Below are 22,562 nucleotides of genomic sequence, written 5' to 3'. Positions count from 1 at the left end.
AACTATGTAGCTACTTTTAAGCAGGATTTCTCTCTCATCGTAAAGCCTTTATGAATGCCCAGCCAATCAAGTTGCTTGATGAGCTGAATCTCTTAATTCTTTATTTTGGGGAAGAAGTGTAACCTCCTGCAATGTAACTGTAACGGGTTGGATCACAGAAACCTCCTTGGGAACTGCCAACTGATGTGCTGAGACTACTTCTAACCTATTTTCCCTGCCAGCTTGGGACTCCAGAAACTTGCTTTGTTTGAGCCAGACACACTTGCCTGCTGCAAACACAGACTCAGGAATGAACCACGTCCCCTAAAAGCTGCAGGCTTAACTGAAAATGGCTTAAGAAGTGTTCCTGTCTCCAACACTCAGATGCCCAACTCCCAATGAGGTCCAAACCCCAACTAAATCTGTTTTACCCTGTATAAAGTTTATGTAGGGTAAACTCATAAATTGTTCACCCTCTATAGCACTGATAGAGAGAGATCAACAGCTGTTTGCGCCCGCCCCCTCTGCCCAGGTATTAAAACAGACTCTGGGATAATTAATAAGTAAAAAGTGATTTTATTAAATACAAAAAGTAGAATTTAAGTGGTTCTAAATAGTAACAGACAGAACAAAGTAAATTACCAAACAAAATAAAATAAAACACATAAATCTATGCTTAATACAGTAAGAAAGTGATTACAGATGAAACCTCACCCTCAGAGATGTTCCAGTAAGATTCTTTTACAGACTAGCCTCCTTCTAGTCTGGGTCCAGCAATCACTCACATCCCCGTGGTTACTGTCCTTTGTTCCAGTTTCTTTCAGGTATCCTTTGGGGGTGGAGAGGCTAGCTCTTGAGCCAGCTGAAGACAAAATTGAGGGGTCTCCCAGTCACTTAAATAGACTTTCTCTTGAGGGTGGAGGCCCCCTCCTCTCTCCTGTGCAAAGTCCAGCTCCAAGGTGGAGTTTTGGAGTCACATGGGCAAGTCACATGTCCGTGCATGACTCAGTTTTTACAGGCAGCAGCCATTGCTCACATGCTATCTTGAATGTCTTCAGGAAGACTTCTTTTGTGGATTGGAGTCTTCCAAGATCCATTATTCGTTAAGTGTTTCTTGATTGGGCACTTAATTTGCATATTCCTTTCTCAAGAAGCTGACCAAATGCTTTACTAAGGCTACTTAAAACCAAGCAAGTACACAGCCAATATTCATAACTTTGAATACAAAAATGACACATGTATACAAATAGGATGAATATATTCAGTAGATCATAACCTTTACAGAGATATGTTAAATGGCATACGTAGCATAAAACATATTCCAGGGATGTCATATATACATTCATAAACATATTCCCATAATGCACTATGGGGTGCAACGTCACAGTAACAACCACTGACCATCCCATTTTTCACTGTCACAGAGAAGGAAGAGTTCTTTAATATTTCTGAAAACTTTGGCATTTTTTACAACATTTTTAATGCTTCAGCACTACAAAGTGCTTTGCAATGTATTAAGACAAGTACCTGGCAATGTCTCCCTTCCAGTTAGTATCCATTTTGGTAACTTCATCCTGACTCCTGGACATATACAGAAATGCATTCTGAGTTGCCCTTGGGAATGAATGTTCTACAGCGCCAGCTGTGTTAGGCACTCACAGCCTTGTGACATCTCTCACTCCTCCACGCTGATTGATCATAGTCCTTTTGCTACAGGGTACTGATTCCACAGCTCCCACTTCTCAGCCTCACCAAGACTTCACATTGGAATGTATTAATTGGGGTTTACAGCTTCAGGGACTTTAGAATGTCTGCAGGACTTTGTGAGCTACTGCTGCTGCTGCTTTCCACCTCAGAGATCCTCTCTGGCTCACCAATTGGAAACTCTGGAGTTGTTACTTTCCACTGCCTCTATGGTATAATCTCTGCTTTTGTAGTTCATAGGCTCTTTCAAATCTCTTTCCACTCTGCATCACAATTCTGTACCAGCGAAGAACAGCACAATGTGTAAATTTTTTAGAAATGCCTAAATGACTAAGCCCCATTTTCAAAAGTGACTTAGGCACTTAGGACTCTAAATCCCATTGACTTTGTGAGGTTGTCTGGACTGGAGATGGCAGGGGGATTGGGATGGATAAGGAGATCCAGGGCCATTGGTCTCCTGCCTGTGGACCCCACTGGTGAGCTTTATGGAACACACTGCTCATCCCCCACACCATCTGTGAACATATTTTAGCTCTGGATGTTGGTAGGGGATTTATGAGGTGCTTAGATTTGAAAGGCTCCAAATAGCCTCATAAGGGCCACAAGGGATGGAAGCTACCAGGAGGCTGAGGAGCCTTCTAAAGTTCATGGGAAGAGTCTCTCCAGGGGATGTTCCATCCCTGCAACTCCCTGCATTGGCCCCAGGAAACAGCCACAGAAAGAGCCAGTACGGGTTCATCGCTCCCCACCACCCTCTCCATGGAGGCCTGTGTGCAGTAGGATGGGTGGGAAGGTTTCCCCCCTGCTTCTTCTGATTCTGCTAATTTTTAAGTCTCCCATCAGCCACACCCATCTCCTTCCTGCAGATTTTCATTGGAGAGCCCCCCCCAGCCCTGCAATAGTTGAGAGAAGGTGAGCTGCACTTCTGTGCACGTCCTGGGTTCTGTCAAAGAAGAGTCCTGTTCCTCGGGTCTGAAGTTCTCAGGCGTGTTACTCTCTTTTTGCTGACCTTTCAGAGACTTGCCACATCAGAACTCCTCTTCACAAGAGGATGGGTGGCGACTTTGCTTAGCAGGAGGCTCAGTGACCAGCAGGGGTGTTCACCCCATGGACCTCCTAAGCTCTGCTGCATGCCTGGTTTGGGGCTTCCTCCTTCTAGAGTCTGCAGTAAGAAGGCTCTTTTCCAGTAGTATTTTTAGAGAATTTAAAAAAAATAGGAAAATTCCTCCACCAAAAATATAGTTAATGAGAAGCTAAGCTTATAGGCACATATATTGCATTTTAAATCTTTCAAGAAGGTTGGAGTTAAAATAAATATATCAAATGTTAGAAACCCAGGAAATTCAGAGTGAAGATTGCACCTGTACAATAAGCCAGGGTCAGACTCAGATAGCTTCCACAATTGTAACTTTGCCCGAGAAGAAACAACAAGCCATAACTCATACTTTGGGGGAAGAAAACATAAACTAAGAGTGTTCCATTACGCTAAGTGGTCATCGGGAAGTGTAAATAAAGTGCTCATAATGCTGCAAGAGGAAATAGGCTCCCTGCAGAGTAGCTGTGATAAACTTACTTCAAAATGCACTCCATCATCGCCTCATTTTCCATACGCACATCCAGAATACCAGAGTTATGCATTCTGTCATTATGCCCAGAGGGATACCCACTTTTAAATTCAAAACAGATTTTTTACTCTGCTCCTTTTTTAAGAGGGGCACGTTCAAATGTGGACGCATTCTGTGTTCTCATTTAACAAATTACAGACAATTGCAAATCTTCTTTAGGTGTCATACATTATTAAAGCCTTTTTAAAAACACAAGGGTTGTGTACATAAATGAATGGCTAAGTGATAGATCAAGATGCAATAGAAATGTATTATTGTGCCAATTGTCCACTCACTAAGTATTAAAAAACACATTCATAAGATATGGTCTTTATTATACCAGTAACAGCAGAAAACAATCCAAATTATTTCCAGGCCACAGTGTTATGACCAAGAGTTAGACAGGTCCATAAATCAAGTCAACAATTTCACCATCATTCTCTGAACTGGTATCTTTCACTTAATGATATCCAACTGCCCACAGGGCTTCCTTAAGATGAACTACTTTAAAAACTATGCAGAGATTTATAAATCTCAGACTTACATACACTGTCTCATCCCAGCTGGGGCAGAGTTATGGTTGTGGTGGCTGTTTGAATGTCTGTGCATCTTAAACTCTGAATTTCATGGGCTTCTAATTTAATATATCAACATATTTGTTATTGTTACGATTTATTATTTGTATCACGGTACTGCCTAGAGGCCCCCCATCACAATAAATAAGTGTGCATTCATGTTTATGTGCATGAATATACAAACATATTACTGTGTGCAGAATTTACTACAGTGTACTCCACTTTCAGTGTGTGTTGCTTAACTTCATAATCTCCTGGTGTGAATAAGAATCACACCTTTTGGTCTGGCCCAGTGGATTCCATATCAGCAATGGTACAATTGGTTATTTAGATCTTCATAGATGAATAGATTCCAAGGCCAGAAAGCACCATTATGATCATCTAGTCAGATGTCCTGTATAACACAGTCCAGCAAACTTCCGCAAATAATTCCTTGAGCATGTCTTTTAGAATATATCCAAGGATCCCATTAGCCCTTGATTTGAAAGTTGTCCATGATGGAGACTCCAGCACAAGTCCTTGATATATTATTCCAGTGGTTAATTACTGCCACTGTTAAAAATTTATGCCATATCTCCAATCTGAATTTGTCTAGCAACCGTTGGATTGCCCTATACCTTTCTCTGCTAGATTGAAGAGCCCATTATTAAATATTTGTTTCCTATGTGAGTACTTAGAGACTGTAATCAAGCTACATATTATCCTTCTCTTTCTTAAGCTAAATAGATTGAGCTCTTTGAGTCTATCATTGTAAGGCATGTTTTCTAATTCTTTAATCATTCTCATGACTCTTCTCTGAGCCCTCTTCAATTATCAACATCCTTCTTGAATTATGGATACCAGAACTGGACACTGTATTCCAGCAGCAGTTGCACTAGTGCCAAATACAGACGTAAAATAACCTCTCTATAATAATCTCCATGAGATTCCTATGTTTATGCATCCAAGGACTGCATTAGCCCTTTTGACCACAGTGACACAGTGAATCTCTGTGTCACATTTCCTTCCTGTCATTCCCCCTGGGACAGCTCAGCTACAAGCCACACATTATGCTGAGGCTACAAGCTTAGTCTAAACCTTCACAGTGCCAGCCTACGATTGGCACATTACCCCTTACCACACTCTGGATTGGGTGGTCTGAAGTGTGGTCTTTGGGATGCTTGTCATACATTGTAAAATCCAAATGAGTTTTTTTAAATCTTGCTGATGCTTTATAATAAATTTTAAAATGAGTCCCTGCCTATCTCTGTCAGGTACTATACTGCTTTAGGTAATCCAGCACTTGGACACTATGGTAATAGGCACTATATAAATAGCTAAAATAGATGGATTCTGAGGTGCTGTTCACATATTTTGCTATCACCTAAACAACTCACAAAAGCACTTTGTACTGGCTGAAAGAAAGAGGCAGGGTCACACTTACAGCTAAATAAAAAACTTCAAAAGCAGCTAAACTTTCTTTACTCAGTATTGAATATTTTTGCACCTGACTTAAAATGACAGCTTTAATGAATGGATTTAATTTGAAAGTTTCACTATATGACCTGTGTTTCCTTTGCTAAATTGCTCTTTTATAACTGCCTACATTCACATGCCTTTGTGAACTTCAATAGAAGCCCCGATGTTCCCTCTGCTAGAAGGAGAGCTGGTCAAGAATTTCCCATCTGAATGACTTTCTGATGGGAAAAGCAGTTTCTATAATACCAAAATTTTCCAGCGGAAAATCTCAATTTTTGCCAAAAATCAAAATGAAATATTTTGTTTCAGGTCAGTTCAACCTAAATCAAAATATTTCATTTTGCTAAACTGACCCAAAAATTTTGTTTCACACCAGTTCATTAAAACAAACTGTATTCCCCTGTCAGTGCACTGCCTTACAAGCCCCAATTCTCTCCTATGGGCTGAGCTCCCTGGAGGATTGCATTTCCTATAATGCAATGCATTGATAAGGAACTACATTTTAATGTCTAACCACGCTCTGCTTGGTGCATGATAGGAGTCACATACCTCTGGGCATGTCTTGGCAGACGTAATTCAGTTAGGGAGCCTGGCCCATAGAGAAGAGTAGGGGAAGCAGGCTCTTGACTACAGCTCCCATGAGGCAGTGCATTACAGTGGGAAAATGCAGTAATGTTTCAACGCTTCCAAATTGAATTTTTTCAGAATTTCTGTTCTGCGAAAAATTTCAACTTTTTATCCTGATTTGGGACAAAAACAAAGGTTGACACAGCCAAATTTCCTGTGGGATAGAAGTTCCAATTATCACTCACCTAGAGCTAGAAGCATCTCGACAGCAACCACTTATGATGTCACAAATGTGTTACCTGTCAACTTTTCAGAAGGAAAATGAGGAAAATACCTAGTATCCATACAATGAGGGTCAGAAGACGGGGAGTCATTTCTGTTTTCCCTTCCTCCATCCTTGCCTCACCTCCCAAGTTCCATCCCTTCATGCAAATGTTACACTGAGGAATGGAACTGATGGCTGGAGAAGAGGGTGGTGAGTACACTGACAGCTCTGCAAACAGAGGGCCATGGCTTTAAGGTTGGAAATAAGCACATGGCTCCCCAGGGATCATCAGTCTGAAGTTTGGCCCTCATGAACTTTCCAAACCCCAGCAAAATCAAAGATGTGGGGATCATTTCATTCTGTCTCAGAGCCAGTAGTTTCTGAAAATGACAAAATATAGGATTGTTTTACTTTGCTGATCAAATATGAACCTAGTATAGAGTCAACAGTAGATTTTAGATTAAACAATCGGGGGAAAACCCCGCACCTTTCATCAAGCCAAATAAAAAACAATAATAAAAACCCTCTCTTCTGCAAAGTAGTGAAGCATTCAGCATTTTGAGTCTTATTTTTATAAACCAAAGGGAGCCTTCCTCCTAGCCCCCTGGCCCTACTGCATCTACTCAGGGGCTGTAACACTTCAGATGGCCCAGGTTGAGATCCATGGAGCAGTAGGAGTAAATGAACTTCTAAGAAGCAAAGAATCCGTTAACATGTCAATGGTCCTTAGTAATAAGGCACAAGGAAAGAGAAACCCAAAAAACATTAAAGCCCCACAGAAACAGAATGGTCAATGAACCGGAGTGCTTTTCAAAGAGCTCTTCAAGGCATTCACAGCTTTGTAATATTTGCCTGGGCTTGTTTTTTATAGTGAGGCATTCTGCGGTTAATCATAGCCTGGCTAATACTCCTAAGCCAGTGGATTCCCCCTTTTCTCTTTGTGTTTTCTTTCTGCTAGACTTTTTCTTCTGCTTCTGTTTGGGAATGTGGGGAAAAGAAAATGATACACTCTCATCTAAAGATGAAAAGCTCCATAACTGGGGCCAGATGTTCCTGAAAGATTCCTTTTGGGGGAAGAGGGTCCTAACCTCTTCCTCGCCCAGCACAGCAGCTGAGGGTAAATCCCTGAGCCCTCTGCATTCTGCTGGTTTGTCATCTTGAATCCAGCCTGAAATTTCAGTCAATTTGGCTCTGGGAGCGGGCACCTGAGGCAAATCTTTTTCTCCTATGGTCCCAAGCACTTCGTCTACATTCTAAGTGTCTAAGGGAGCTAGTTGAGACTTACAGGATGCTGGGACATTGATTTTGTGTCCTTTTAGCAATGGAAGAACTTTATGAAAGTGCACTGGATTCTAAAGAGAAAGCACTGATCTTTTGCATTATCATTTTAAAAGTTTCCTATTCACATTTATTTTTGCTTTTATGCTAAATAAGATGAAGTCAATGAATTGAATTAACTCTCCCCTCAATGCAAATCTCTTATTCTCACTAATACTAATGAGAATTGTATAATTTTAATGAATGTTTAAACTGCTATAAATATTCCCCTTTATTTTTACAGTGGCAGTAAAGTACAATTCTGCAATTCAGAAGCCCTGAATGGTGATTGTATCAATGTGTTAAACCAAACCTTTAGGTAAATTAGACTAGAAGTTATCAGTCTAATTTATCAATAGCATTGTATTTAAAAGCCATGAACATGTTTCCTGTGCTGCATTGGATCATAATTCATATACATATGCATCTGCTCTGGTTTCTCCCCTCCCTTCCCTGAAGCTTTTGCCACTCAGGTGCAACTGTGATAACCCCTCAGGAACTCGTAATCTCTTTAGTTGTGACACTGTAAAGTACTGCCTGACAGAAGACTGGGAGAGGGTGAATAAATGGAGAATACTGCAGATGTAAAGTACTTTCCCCATCCTTCCACAGATTGGGCTTTTAAAGAAGATTTATTAGAAAGCAAAAGTTAGCAGTACATATATATAGATGTATAATAAAACACATTTTACAAATGTAGCAGAATGAATTGAATCCTGCAATGAGATTTTTTTTTAAATAAATGGATAGTTCATTGCCTCGGGTATATTATATTTTTACAACAAAGTTTGCAGTTCTTGCCGTTTGGAAATAACCTCCCATCCTGCTGTAGGTTATCTCACCTAATCTGCTGCTGCAGTGGGAAGAATTTGCTGCCTACTAACCTTCAATCTCGGCCAATCCACAGTAATGCGCTCAAAAACATACACACACACACACACATGCAAACTCCAGATAGGATTCAAGCTCTGTTTCCAGTCCAATGCTCACAGATCTGCTTGGAACAAAAAATTCAATTATGTTGGATAGAAAACGAACAGTTTGGCAAAAATGTATTGTGGCATGTTGTGGCAGTTTGTCCATTTCCAGGATAACCACTTACAGCAGAAAGGCAGATTGAAGATAAAAGGGGATTCCTCCAGTAAAGGCTCCAGTGTGCTTAGGAACCAGATGGACTGAAGTGGAGAACAGCAGTAAACTAGGCCACAGACTACACTGCCAGAATATATTTTTTCTTTTGCACAATTCACTAGGCAGCAAAAGATTTCAATTCTCAAATTTCAATCAGATTCAAACATGTGGTGGCTTTCTCCTAATTTGGGATGAGTAGTTCTACTTGTGACGTTACACCCCATATTCTTTATGGAAATATGCTTACGTTGTGGATATGGCATAACTGAGATATATTTTATGCAAGATGGGTCTTGTAAGGTATCATTGGAAAGATTATGATTTACTGAATGTGATTATCCAATGTGTATGCATGTTATCATTTCTGTATCTAACGTTAGGAATATTGACTATGTAACAATTACAAATGGGTGTGTACTTGGGAAACACCCACCAGACAACAGGCCATCAGCCTTGATGGGCCATTAGGAAGAAACTGTAAGACTTTAAAGATACTAATCTCTCTCTACTTCCTGAGAGGCATCCTGGAAAATTGTGGTGACTCTGCTAGGTCATGTGGTCATGTCACCTGGTACTAAACACCACCTGGGACACTACTGGTACTTTTCCACTGGAAACAAAGGCCTCCCGCCTTATGTAAATTCTATTTAAAGCTGGGGAGCAAGGCAAACAGGGCTCTTCTCCATTGCCTTCCTGTCCAACAAGAAAGACTGCTGAGAGTACCTGAAGAGACAAAGGAACTGAGCGGTGGGAAAGGCAAGGGCTGAGTCCAGACAAAGACAGAAGTCTAGTCTCTAAAGAGAAATAACTGAAACTCTAAGCTACAGGAACTCTTCAACTTGTCTAAAACAACATTTAGGATGAGAAATTACTTCTTGAAACCAGCCTCTTTAAGATCTTAAGCTCAGTATGCATGTTCTGTTTTATTTGTTTGGTAATCTGCTTTGTTCTGTTTGCTATCCCTTATAACCACTTAAAATCTGCCTTTTATAGTTAATAAACTTGCTTTTGTTTATTATTAAACCCAGTTTGTGCAATTTATAACTGGGGGGGCAAGAAGTTGTGCATATCTTCCTCCACATTGAGGGAGGAGGCGAATTTATGAGTTTACATTGTATAGATTTCTCTACAGCGCAAGGCTGTATTATTTTGGGCGTACTTTCCAGAGGGGAGCTGCACTTGAGTGCTGGGCAATTTCCTAGCTGAGTCTTCTCATAGAGAGCTGTTTGGAGACTATGTGATTCTACAGCTGGTGCATTCCTATGAAGCAATGGGGCTTCTGTCACTTCCCTTGGTAGATTAAGATGTTTTTCGTAATATTCAGCCTACATTTATTTCCTTTTTCATAATTTCTTTCTTTTACTTCTACTTATATCCCCTTGGGCTCCCCCAAATAATTTTTCTCGCTGTTTGGTATTTGCTTCTTCAAATATTTGAGGGTAATTGCTATAATCCCCGTAAGTTATCATTAAAATGTGCTAATTTTTACAAGGCCTTCAGTTTAGTATCACTTGCAAATGTCATTAATATTCTGTTTACTCCTTCTTCCAGAACACCAATGAAAACCTATCACTGATCCCACTAGACACCTCCCACCAACATGATACATTGCCATTTATCAGTACTCTTTGTTTATGGTCCTTCAGACAGTTTTCGTTCCCCATGACAGCGTTCTTATCTAAGTCCATGTGAATTAATTTTTTCAAGTAAGGTTTTGTGAGGTGTTCTGTTAAAGGTTTTACTTAAATCCAGCTACATTGCTTCTACTGCATTTTCTGCATCCACAAGTAGTATAATTCTATCCAGAAACAAAACCACCAAAGAAGAAGAATGAATGTAGAGCTCTTTTCCCGCTAAACGTTACTTTCTGATCTGAGGATCCTGTTCTCTCTCCTGTTTTTCCTTGCTTAATGCTCATTGCCACAGTGATAGGCTCTCTATGAGGGTTAGTTTATGACCCCTCCCTTACTTACAATGGTGATCTCATAGGAGTCAGTGGGACTGCTCCTGTAAGTAACTGCTCACCATTGGAAGTAAGGGATTCGCAATCTGGCCATAAGTGGTTAAAATAAATACATGGAAGCAGATTCTACCAGGCTTACACTGAGTAATACTTTTCACTTTAGGGGTGACGTCCCAGTCCCACTGAAGTCAATGGCAAAACTTAATGGGGTCAGAATTAAATGTCTACTCATTTAAATCAGCAGGACTTTTCATGGTCTAATCTTCTGCTCAGTGTGAGTAAGGATGGCAGAATCTGGCTGATTACAGACACACCCATTCTCAAGAACCAGCATTATCACCACCATTTCTCTGGCAGAGAGTAATCTGACAGGGTTCCCTTTGGAGCCCATAACTTCCCTCTTAAAGCAGCTGCAGTGGGGTCGTTATTGAATGACATGAGACACATTTTTTCTCACTTGGAAACTACCATCTAAGCCCCTTTGGAATGAAAAAGCTGACTTGGAAAATACTCTCTTTAATGTGACCAGGTGTTACCAGTTCAGTTTGTCAGCAATACCCTAGTGTCCAGGCCAGTCATACTGAAATCAGGCTTAATTCTAGGGTCAATGTAATGGGCCTGCTGGATGTTCAGCTCCTTTCCCCACCCTCAGCTCTTCACCTGCTCCCCTCTCTGCCTGTAACACCACCCTCTGGCCCAGCTGCCCCTTTGCTGAGTCTAGATGAACCAACTTCCTTTTGTCGGTTGCCCCTCTGTTTTTCCTCTGCATTTCAAACACAGTTTTCCCCATCCACATGATGTTCTATAACTCCCTGTTGTATCTTATCCTTACCGAGGTGGTAAGCTTTCTGGGGCAGACACTGTCTTACTTTATTGTGTTTGTATGGCACCCAGCGCAATGAGGTAACAATCCTGAGTGGAACCTTTGGGCACCACTGTAACAGAGAAGTACTTTAATAATAATAATTATAATACATTCTCCTTCAAAATTGTTATTTATTAGAGCTAGTTTATGTCCGTAAATAATGTGTCATGAAAATATTTATCCTGATTTCAATCAAAAGCACGGGTTGGCAGATGGAATAGCTTCCAACTCTGGTATTTGCAAAATGTTCTTCTTTTGACTGCAGTGATACAACACTTAGGCATGAAGGTCCTTGCTTTGCCCATTACATTATGGCTTCTCTTTCCCTGCATTGCATTGTCTCTTTAGGGGTTATCCTGCTACTTCTGGATAAGTTGCGAAAGATGAAATGGGAGCAGATGTGGAGACTCACTGCTGAAAGAGAGTTAATGAGCATGCTGTCAACCTCGCTGGCTGACCAGGTGGGTTGGGCAGGCAGTTTTGAAGTCCTACTACAAACATTGCTCCTTGGATTGGGGGTGGGGAGGGAGAGAGGAAGGAAGGTAGATAGGTAGGTGTCCTGCCATGTTCTCTTAAACAGGCAGAACTCATTGCCATATCTTTCTGGAGAAATTTTTGAATGTGGGAGATAGAGATTTATCCATAAGACTCCTATTTACAGACTGAAATTTTTACTTCTGATGCACAGATGCTTTTTAAAGGGACACAGTTGGAGACTTTTTCTTTTTTATAGCCTTTACTTCAGTCTTTCATTCTTTCTTTGAAAGACTCCAGACTTTTGAAGCTTGAACAAACTGTTTCTTTCTGTACTGCTTTTGTTATTTTCATTTTGACAAATGGTGATTTTGATTCTGTCAGTCTCTGGATACTTCTGATGCCTGCATTGCTGCAGAATATGAGCATCTCACAAACATTAATGTATTTATCCTCACAATACCCCTATTAAGTGAGGAGGGATTACTGTCCCCATTTTACTGATGGGGAACTCAGGCCCAGAGAAACTAAGGAGCTGATCCAAAGCCCACTGAAGTCTATGAAGAGACTCCCACGGATTTCAGTGGCTTTTGAGTCAGATCATAAGTGACTTGCCCAAAATCACATGGAGAACACGTAGCAGAGGTGGGAATTGAACCGAGAACCCTGGACTCTTACTCTAGCACAGGGGTCGGCAACCTAAGGCAGGCGTGCCAAAGACGGCACACGAGCCGATTTTTAATGGCACGCTGCTGCCTGCCAGGTCCCAGCCACCGGCCCCGCTCAGCCCGCTGCCAAACCCAGGCTGGGACCCCGGCAGGCAGCAGCGTGCCATTAAAAATCCTGCCCGGCCCGGCTCGCTCTTCTTCACCCCACCCGCCCACCATTCTCTCCTTGCAGGGCAGGCAAGCTCCCCCTCCCCTGCCTCTTCCCCCAGCGTGCTGGGTTCCTGCCCCTCCTCCGCTCCCTTCCTGCCACGGATCAGCTGATGGCCCTTGCGGGGGAGGGGGAGAAGCGGAGCCGCAGCGCGCTTGCTGCTCTGGGAAGGAGGTGGAGAAGAGGTGGGGACAGGGCCGTGGGGAAGGGGGGTGGAATCAGGGCATATCGCCTCCAGCCCCCTGCCCTGAGCTGCTCAGGGCAAGGGGCTGGGAGCACTCCCATGACCCCAGCCCTCTGCCCTGACCCCTGCACCTCCCCAAACACCCCAGCCCTCTGCCCTGACCCCTGCACCCCCTCACACACCCCCAGCCCCCTGCCCTGACTCCTGCACCCCCCACACATACCCAGCCCCCCCACACCCCATGTCCTGACTCTTGCACCCCCCACAATCCCACCCCCACCCTGAGCACCAAATGGGAGCTCCTGCACCCCCTGCCCCACCCCCTACATTCCCACCTGTACCCTCGCACCAAATGGGAGCTTCCCAGGTAAGCGCTCCACACCCAAACCTCCTGCTCCAACCATGAGCCCCCTCCCTCATTCTAGCTCCTGGCCAGACCCTACACCCCAACCCCCAGCCCTGAGCTCAGTGCACTCCCATCCTCAGCTCAGTGCAGAGAGAGAGGAAGAGAATGGGCTAGAACCAGGGAGAGGGTAGGTACCCACTCTATATGGGCAGGGCCAGGATCTCAGACCGGCAGTGGGCTGAGCGGGGCTGGCAGCCGGGACCCTGGCTGGCAGGAGCCGGCGGACGGAACCCCAGGCCGGCAGCGGGCTGAGCCGCTCAGCCCACTGCTGGTCTGGGGTCCCAGTCGCCGGCCCCATTCAGCCCGCTGCTGGTCTGGGGTTCTGGCTGCCAGCCAGGGTCCTGGCCGCAGGCCCCGCTCAGCCCATTGCCGGCCTAGGTGAATGGAACCCCAGGCTGGCAGAGGGCTAAGCGGGCCAGCAACATAAGATCAGCATTTTAATTTAATTTTAAATGAAGCTTCTTAAACATTTTGAAAACCTTGTTTACTTTACATACGACAATAGTTTAGTTATACAATATATAGACTTATAGAGAGAGAGCTTCTAAAAACGTTAAAATGTATTACTGACACGCGAAACTTAAATTAAAGTGAATAAATGAAGACTCGGCACACCACTTCTGAAAGGCTGCCGACCCCTGCTCTAGTATCTTAAGCACAAAGACCATTTTTCCCCTCCCACTGCATGACTTCATAAGAGTAGATCATAGTGGCACTTACACTGTAAACTGTTTTGTAGCCCTGTCTCACGTGTGTTTTCTGTGAAACACGTAGAGCACTTGCGAGCAATATAAAATAATAACTAATACTCCTACTGGTAGTTCATCATAAGGGACAGTAACTGCCAGGATCGCTCTTCTTTCTTTTATTGAAAATTGATGCTGTACTTAGGAACAGCAGGCAGTTCACCATCTGCCACATAGTACTCCCCATGATGGAGAAAAAACAGTTTTGGCCAGTGATACAAAATACTTGTTTTGAAAACCCAGGTGCAGTCTGCTTGCATTCTGCTTGAAAAAGAGTCTGTTTTCCTCTAGTTCAGACTTACAAGTCGGCCCTTGGGGTTCCAGCACCTTTAACCAAAGCAGAATTGTGAAGCTAGGTTTGCAGAGCTGACAGCTTAATGTAATAACTCCCTATTCTCCCTCTCACTTGCTCTCTGAGCAAAAGACTGAAGAGAGTCAGTTCAGAGAGATGTGATTGATCATCTGTCTGCTGAAATGGTGTACCTGATTGTTTTTCTGTTTTTGTCTGCCAGGATATCTTCAATGCCGTCATCAAGCAGAACCCGTTCCTTGTCTATCAGCTTCCATGTTTCTGGAATGTGCAGCTGTCTGACCACACCCGTTCTGAACAGTGCTACAGGGATGTGTCTGACCTAAAGGTATGTTTAGCTACAGCTGCAACCCAATGACTTGGGTCTTGCTTGTGTTTTGGGAGATAAAATGGAAGTTCCCACAGTGGCAGAGAGATGAAGCATAAGGGATGGCCTGTGTGCATTCTTTGTGCAGTAAAAGCTGAGGGAACAAATGTGCTTTTGTTTTGATCTGCATGTTTGTAATCGTGAAAATGGAAGATGGATAACACTGCCTAGAGCTAGGCTGGGTGCAGACAGATGCTGCACCGCCTCCTTACCCACACACATTATGTCTCTGCCAGTGTACTTAAGCTTGACCTGCAGCACTCACTGCTGTTTCAGTACTTTACTACTCCTGAACAGGGAATGATATCACCCTTGTATTCTGAGCATGCTGCAAGAGTTTTTAAACAGAATTGTTTGATATGGAGAGTTTCACAAAGAGGAGCAGAAGGATGGTGTAACCCTGAACTGAACTGTCTCCTCAGCGCGGGAGGTGGCGGGGGAGGGAGGGTGAACTAGATGAACTCTTGACCTCCTCTTTGGGTCCACATTTCTTTGTTTCTGTGGTGTATGGGGAACCAAATCCAAAGGACATTAGGCAGTTCTTACTCAGCATTTACCAGCTCTTTACTCTGGCAAACTCCTACTGACTTCGCTAAGACTTCTCCTGAGTAAGGACTGAGTAGAAACCAAGTAAGGATAACAGGATATAGCACAAAAAAAGTAACACTACAATATCAATAGAATATTCAGTAACAGATTTTTCATTGTGATGAATAGAGTGTGGAAGAGGAAATCGATAGGTGACTTCACTGTGGGGAGACTGATGCTGCTGCAATCGATGCAGCAGGGATCGATTTAGTGGGTCTAGTGATAGGGTGACCAGATATCCTGTTTTTAAAGGGACAGTCCCGAATTTACGCCCGCCTGCAGGTGTCCTGACTTTTTCTTAAAAATGAGTAAATTGTCCCATATTTTCTGTCTCCCCCGCCATCAGTACTGGCGGGTCCTGGTGCTGGCCAGATCCCTGGTCGCCAGCCACCCGCCCAGCGGCAGTGAGTGGGGCGGGGAGTCCAGTGGTCAATGATGGGGGTGGGTGTGGAAGGCTGGTGGGGGGCAAAGATGCAGTGCGCGAGGCCAGCCACTCCCCCTGCTGGTCCGTCAGCGCAGCCCCCACTGCATGCCAGCTCTCAGCCAGCAGGGCCCTGTCCCTGTCCCGTTTCCAACCAGCACTGGCTGCGCGCTTCTATCTGTGATGGCTGGTGAGTGCAGGCAGGTGCCAGGCAGTGACTGATTATGTGTCACCTTTACTGCCCACCCATCAGCCCTTTATGTGCTCCCCCTCTCACTGTTCTCTCCCTGCTTTGCACCTTCACACCCCCAGCCCCGCTTCTCCTCTATATCCCGGACCGGTCGGAGCGCTCAGCCCATCAACAGCCTGGCCGGCAGGCGCCTTCCTTCCCCCACTGCCTCTTGCTGGGCCAGCGCCCAGGGAAAGCCCAAGACCCTCTGGCCCAGGGCGCTGGCCAGGAGGAGCCGAGCCCTGCCTGTGCCAAAGCCCCACAAAGCACCGGCACGGGGAAGCCTCTCCACCCCTCAGCTAAGCTCTGGAGTGGCAGGGGTGGGGAGCAATATCCAGCCTGTTCACGCCCTGGCCCTGCAGGCTCCACATCAGCTCTCTGGGCAGGGGCTTAGCACCCTCTTCACCCGCCCACCCCGCTCTGGGTCCTGCCCCCAGGGAGCGTGGGGCTGCTCTGTACCCTAGGCACCTTCCCCTGCTGAGCTACCTCTCTGGTCGGGTTTGCTGAAGCCCCTGCAGTCAGGTTCCCTGGGGCCTGGTGCATAATGCATCCTTAGGGCTTAGTCCAGTGGTGGGCAGCCCACAGGCCGCATGCGGGGCCCATCAGGGTAATCGGACTGTGGGCCGCGAGACATTTTGTTTACACTGACCGTCCACAGGCACAGCCCCCCGCAGCTCCCAGTGGCCAGGGTTCGCTGTTCCTGGCCAATGGGAGCTGTGGGAAGCAATGTGCCGCAGTAGCATGCTGGCCACTGCTTCCCACAGCTCCCACTGGCCAGAAACAGTGAACCGTGGCCACTGGGAGCTGCAGGGGGCCGTGCCTGCGGACGGTCAACATCAGCAAAATGTCTCATGGCCCACAATCAGATTACCCTGATGGGCCGCAGGTTTCCCACCACTGGCTTAATCCCTTCCTGCCCGCGCTGTAGCCAGAGGATAGGAGGCAGCTGGGTTATGTCGGTGGCCAGCAGCAGCCTGGAGATGTTAGCTGCCTTTCGACACTGTGCAGGCAGGAAGGGACAAGCTGATTCCAGCCACAGGGAGAAGAGGGGTGCTGCAAAGACACAGGCCAGGTCATCCCTTCCCTCCATCCTCCTCTCCTGCAGCTGGAAGCACCTCACGTCCTTTCCCTCCCCCATAGACAGTGCCAAAAGGCTGCTGCTGGCTACATTCTGGCATGAACCTTGGTAGAAATCTGGGGGGGGGGGGTGGCACGTGACCCCACGTGCCCCCACATGTGTTGCCTCAGGAAGACGCAGCACCAGGTACCAGGAGAGGCAGGTCCATCCCGGGGGCCCAGCCAGGCATGGAGGATGGAGAGCGCCAGGCAGAGGGGTCAGGTCAGTCAGTCACCCTCCCTGTGTGAAAGTGGTGTACGGGAGTGTGTGTGTGTCACCTCTCCCCATGTGAACCCTAAAGCCTTAAAGATAAGAAAGCAAATAAAAAGAATCCAGCTGTGCAGCATTTCTTTTTCACAGGAGCTCAGTCACCTTGATGTTAATTTGAACGTTTGCACTGCATAGTTCTGATCGATCGCTATTGAACTCGCTTGAATAGGAGTAATTTTACCACAAGTCCCGTATTCAGCATAGGGAAATACGGTCATCCTGTCTAGTGAAGATCTGCTAAATTGATGACAGGGCGTTCTGCAGTCGACCCTGGTACTCCAGCTCTTCGAGAAGAGTAAGGGAAGTCGACCGGAGAGTGTCTCCTGTTGACGCAGCACAGTGAACACACTGGGGTAAGTCGACCTAAGCTATGTCGACTCCTTATTACCTTATAGAAGAAAGGCAGGAAAAGAACAATAATAGCTTCATCGTAAATGGAGACTGTTAGTCTGCCTCTGTGGATCAGAATAAGTTTCTAAACTGGATTATAAAAAAATTTCAGTTAGTTCTGTAGTGGTTTCTATACTACAAGACGGGTTGGATGGATTTAAACAAATCCAGATGAACGAAGATTAGTTCTGCAGTTGTAATTCTGAAATTCTAGACTCAAATGTTGCATGCAGGACATCTTGGTCCAGATAGTGGAAATTATTCTACAAGGGTTAGTATACAGCCTACCTAGGCAGCAGTAGGCAATCATTGTCATTACAGACTAATCACAGTTAGAACTGTTCGAATATTGCAAACAATTTTTCTGATTGTTTTTTTCAAATGTTAAAACAAGTTCATTTTGGCTGAGCCCATCTTTGTGTTTGCTCTCTCTGAATGTTCTATCAAATGAATTTTCTGGTAGGAGTGCTCATAGAAACAGCAAATTTTGGATTCATAAATGTAAGTAATCACTTTGGAAACCCTGATTCCAAAAGTTACATGCATCCAAAAAGGGACCAGAAATGTGATTTTTTGATGGAGTTACTTCACAAATGTAGGTGGAGTGATCTAGAGGGTTGCTGAAAAATTAATGCACTCAGTGAGCATTTTACTGTTCATGTATAGGCAGGACCCAAGCAGCAGGGATTCATAGTGTCATTGCAATCTGTCCTGTTATAAAGTGCTGGTGAACATTCTGGTTCCTTTACACTTCTGGTAAGAACAATGTATAAGAGTGATTGCCAGGATCAGAACAAAAAAGGAGATCTTGGAGTAGAAGCAAAAATGGTTTTAAAGGAAGAATTCTGTCAAAATGCCCCTCTTGTGGAAAAATCTTCTTATATCTTCCATATACAATAGAATAATGTAACATTAATTCACGTCAGTATCTGAGACACCCATTGTGGATTACCAAATTTGTGTTGACTAATGTCATTTAGTCTCAGTTATTTATTATTGTATTTCACAGCATGCTACTAAAATTACTGTAATATTTTATAAAAAGTAATGAAGCCTTAGATACAGAAGAACCTAATTCAAGCACCTTTGGGTTAGCCCCGACCCAGCACCGCACTTTAGTACTTGCCTAATTTTATCCCCAGGAGTAGTCCCTCCAGCGTCAGTTGTACTTACAAGCGTAGGCATTGTGTGACTGCTATATTTGGGGAGAGGGGCAAAGCACGCACGTGTGCACATGCACGCGTCCGCATGTGAACGCTGAAGCCAGTCTTCTTGGCTCACTGGCTCTCTCCCCCGGCCTTGAGGGTACTCGGGCTGCCGGTGCTGGGGGGCGGATATGCTTGCTTAACTGGGGAGCCCCAGCTGCTGCTGGCTGACACTCCAGCACCAGCTGCTGCAGCGATGTCACTGCTCTGGTGCTGCTGGGGCCGCCTCCCCGCAGGGGCTGCTGCCACCACCGAATGGACACCACGTGCCAGGCTCTTGCGTCCCCCCATCCCATCCCTTTCTCTTCCACACACCCTCCTTCCCCTAGCACCTCGCCCCCTCTTACCCCCCCCCCCCCGACACTCACCATTGTACAGGAAACAGGCAGGCACTGGGACCAAGGAGGCAGTGTCCAGCTGCCAAGGCAGGGACCCAAGCGCAGGAGAACAGCTGCTCCATCCCACCGCCTTCTCCGCTCCCCTTGAACTGAAACATGCCAGGGAGGGTGTGGGGAAGGAGGCGCAGCGTGGGAAGGTCAGAGCCCCCTCCCGGGCAGGCCAAGCAAAGCAAGCCCTGCAGGGCAGCTTAGCATTTGCAGAAATGCGGAGGGGGGGAGTGGCACGTGACCCCATGTGACACCCCCCACACACACCTTGCCTCTGTTTGAGGAGGAGGCAATACCCTCCCTGCACCTGCCCCCAAACTATGCCCATGCTTAGAAGCCTAAAATCAGGTATGACCTTAAGTACTTTACTAAATCAGGGGCATAAATCTTTATTGAGTTATTGGGTCAGTGCCTCAGCTTATGTAAATAGGCATAGCTCCATTGACTTCTGTGAAGCTGTGCCAATGTGCACAAGCTGAGGAACTGATCCATAATGTGAGACCACAGCATTGGGGTTATTTTATTTTATTTTTGTGAGCATTTTTCAATTTGTTGATTAGCATTATGGCATTTAGTGAGATTCTAGTTTCTAACAAAATGCGAGCTGTGTCAATATGTGGTCTTTACATGAACTGTGCAGCAGACATATTTAACACGAGTTTGAAGGCATATTTTTTAAATCTGTAAATTAGTCAGTTTCCATGACATTTGATATAAATGGTACAACACCATATATTTGGCACATCCTGTATTTCATGGTGAATAAGACTGGAGTAAAGAATAAGGTAGTAGAGGCCTCCAGGGGAGAGAGAAAGATGAATTATAAAGTTGGTGCTGGAGGATTAAGAAGGATGTCTTGGGGAAAAAGGAAATACTGGAAGAGATTTAAATTCCAGACTAAAGCTGGTCCAGGCTTTAGTATTATTCAAGTCACGTGAAACTGCATTTTTTCCCGTCAAGCAGAAAATACACCAGTTTAATTCCATCTGGTCTCAAAGTCCATAGGAAAGGATTGTGGCACCTTAGAGACTAACCAGTGTATTTGTTATTTATTTTATTTATTTATTTATGCTCAAATAAATTGGTTAGTCTCTAAGGTACCACAAGTACTCCTTTTCTTTTTGCGAATGCAGACTAACAGGGCTGCTACTCTAAAAAAGTCCATAGGATTTGTCATCATTACATACAACATTATGTCAAATAAACTTAGGGACGCTTCATAGTTAGCTGCTATTCAAGTATGTATATACTTCTCTGCCGCTCTGTTCACAGCCCTGAATAATGGAAGCACAATGTGGTCAGCATGCTTTATGAATGTGGAAGCTCTTGCATATATCCTATCAACTGCATAGAATTCTAATCATTATTTTTCTCTGTGCATTTTCCTCCTAAGTTGCCTTAATATCTTCTTTAGCAATTTTTATTCTTTTAAATTGGAGAGGCCCAGATTTTTGGTGGCTGTTGAAATTAGCTATCCCAATTTATACCAGCTGAGGATCTGGCTCAAAATGTTCAATGTGACGACTTCTGTAAGAGTGGCTAAGAGGAACACAGTACATCAGGCAAAAAGTGCTGAAGCACTGCTACTCACACTGTATAGATAATAGCTTATTATGCTGGAGGTACATATATACTCAATGGTCCTGATCCCTGAAATCAGTGGGGCTCAGCCTGCACGCAGAGTTTCTTGCTGGATGGGAACCTATGTTTTCTTTTCCCTTTTGGCAAAAGGTGTGTTCTTGTCTGTGAAGAAATTTCAGTTACTGTGGTCTGGCAAAGGTAGGGTTGCCACGTTTCTAATTGCTGGTAACTGGACCCCTGAGCCCTGCCCCTCCCAGCCTCTTTCTTCAAGGCTCCACCTCTTCCTCTGAGGACCCACCCCCTTCTCTGCCTCTTCCCCTCAAGGCCCTGCCCCTGTCGCTCACTCCTCTTCCCCCCTCCCAGTGTCACTTGCTGGATCGACTCCACTTCCCTCCCACCCCAGCTGGGCTCCCTCTGCTCCAGGGCTGGGATGGAAGCTGCTGCAGTCTGACAAGGAACCTGCCTGTAGGTAGGAGGCAGCCTCCTCTGAGCAGGAGCTGGTGCGGTTTAATGACCCAGCACCTTCCCCGACCCCGCGGTAACCAGACTTTTGGTGTCCAGTCAGCACATCTGACCGGACACTGCTAGGTCCCCTTTTCAGCCGGAAAGTCCGGTCCAAAATCGGGTACCTGGCAACCATAGGCAAAGACCAAATGGCAACAGAGATCCTATGAAAGAAAGTAAACAATTGTAATGTCTCTGACAATGAACTGTGACCTTAATGAATGAGTCAAGCATGAGAAGAAGGCTGATTGTCAATGATTCAACTTCTGTTTACACACAAGGATTCTGGTAATTCAGTCATGGTAAAAAGACCCAGGGAATTTGCTAAATTATTATTTGCAGTGTTGTTGCAGTCATGTTGATCCTAAGGTATGAGAGAGGCAAAGTAGATATAATAAAATCTTTTATTGGACCAACTTGTGGAAGATACATAGCTTTCAAACTGCACAGAGTTCTTCAGGTCTGGGGAAAGAAATCAGAGTGTCTGAGCTAAATACAAGTTGTGACAGATAGTTCAGCATAAGGAGTAACATGTAGCAGGTCAGTTGAGATGGAGTGGGTAGTAAGGGTTAGATTGTTATGCAAAAGGCGTTTGAAGTGGACCATTAACTGTGAGCAGGCAGGTGTATATTACAGATTGTTGTAATGATCCATGAAAGCAGTTTCCCTGTTAAGTCCATGGATACAATCAAATCCTTACCCAGACAACTTCAAGAGAAACTCTACAACCTCATTCCCCATCAACCCACCCCAGGGACCTTCTACATGCACTCCAAGGTACACAAACAAGGGAACCCAGGCAGATCCATCATATCTGGCCTTGTCATTCTTACTGAAGGAATATCAGAACTCATAGAAACCATCCTGTGAAGGAGCAGAGGGACTGCAGCCCAGCACAGCAGGGGTTTAAGAACACCTGTGGGTTCAGCTAGTCCCGCCCTGTTATACCTGCAACCAGTGCCAGGCCTGGAGGGGGGAGAAAAGAAGAGAGCCTGGTTCAGTCAGGGGCTGACTAGCAGGGCCATGTCCCAAACTAAAAGGACTTGCATAGGGAGCAGGCCAGGAAAACAGGGATCCATC

General features: G+C 44.9%; 1 protein-coding gene across 3 annotated transcripts in view; it reads left to right on the top strand.

Moving 5' to 3' along the window:
* The window catches only part of LARGE1 (LARGE xylosyl- and glucuronyltransferase 1), a 363,903-nt gene that overhangs the window by 282,756 nt on the left and 58,585 nt on the right, over positions 1 to 22,562 (top strand). For all 3 annotated transcript variants that reach the window (XM_077829159.1, XM_077829168.1, XM_077829178.1), the window contains 2 exons: positions 11,777 to 11,889; positions 14,627 to 14,752. In XM_077829159.1, coding sequence (XP_077685285.1) covers positions 11,777 to 11,889; positions 14,627 to 14,752 — 239 coding nt within the window. The remainder of the gene's footprint in view (positions 1 to 11,776; positions 11,890 to 14,626; positions 14,753 to 22,562) is intronic.

This window comes from Eretmochelys imbricata, chromosome 1, assembly GCF_965152235.1.
Source record: "Eretmochelys imbricata isolate rEreImb1 chromosome 1, rEreImb1.hap1, whole genome shotgun sequence".
Taxonomy (NCBI): Eukaryota; Metazoa; Chordata; order Testudines; family Cheloniidae; genus Eretmochelys; species Eretmochelys imbricata.
This window is presented reverse-complemented; position numbering and strand designations above follow the sequence as displayed.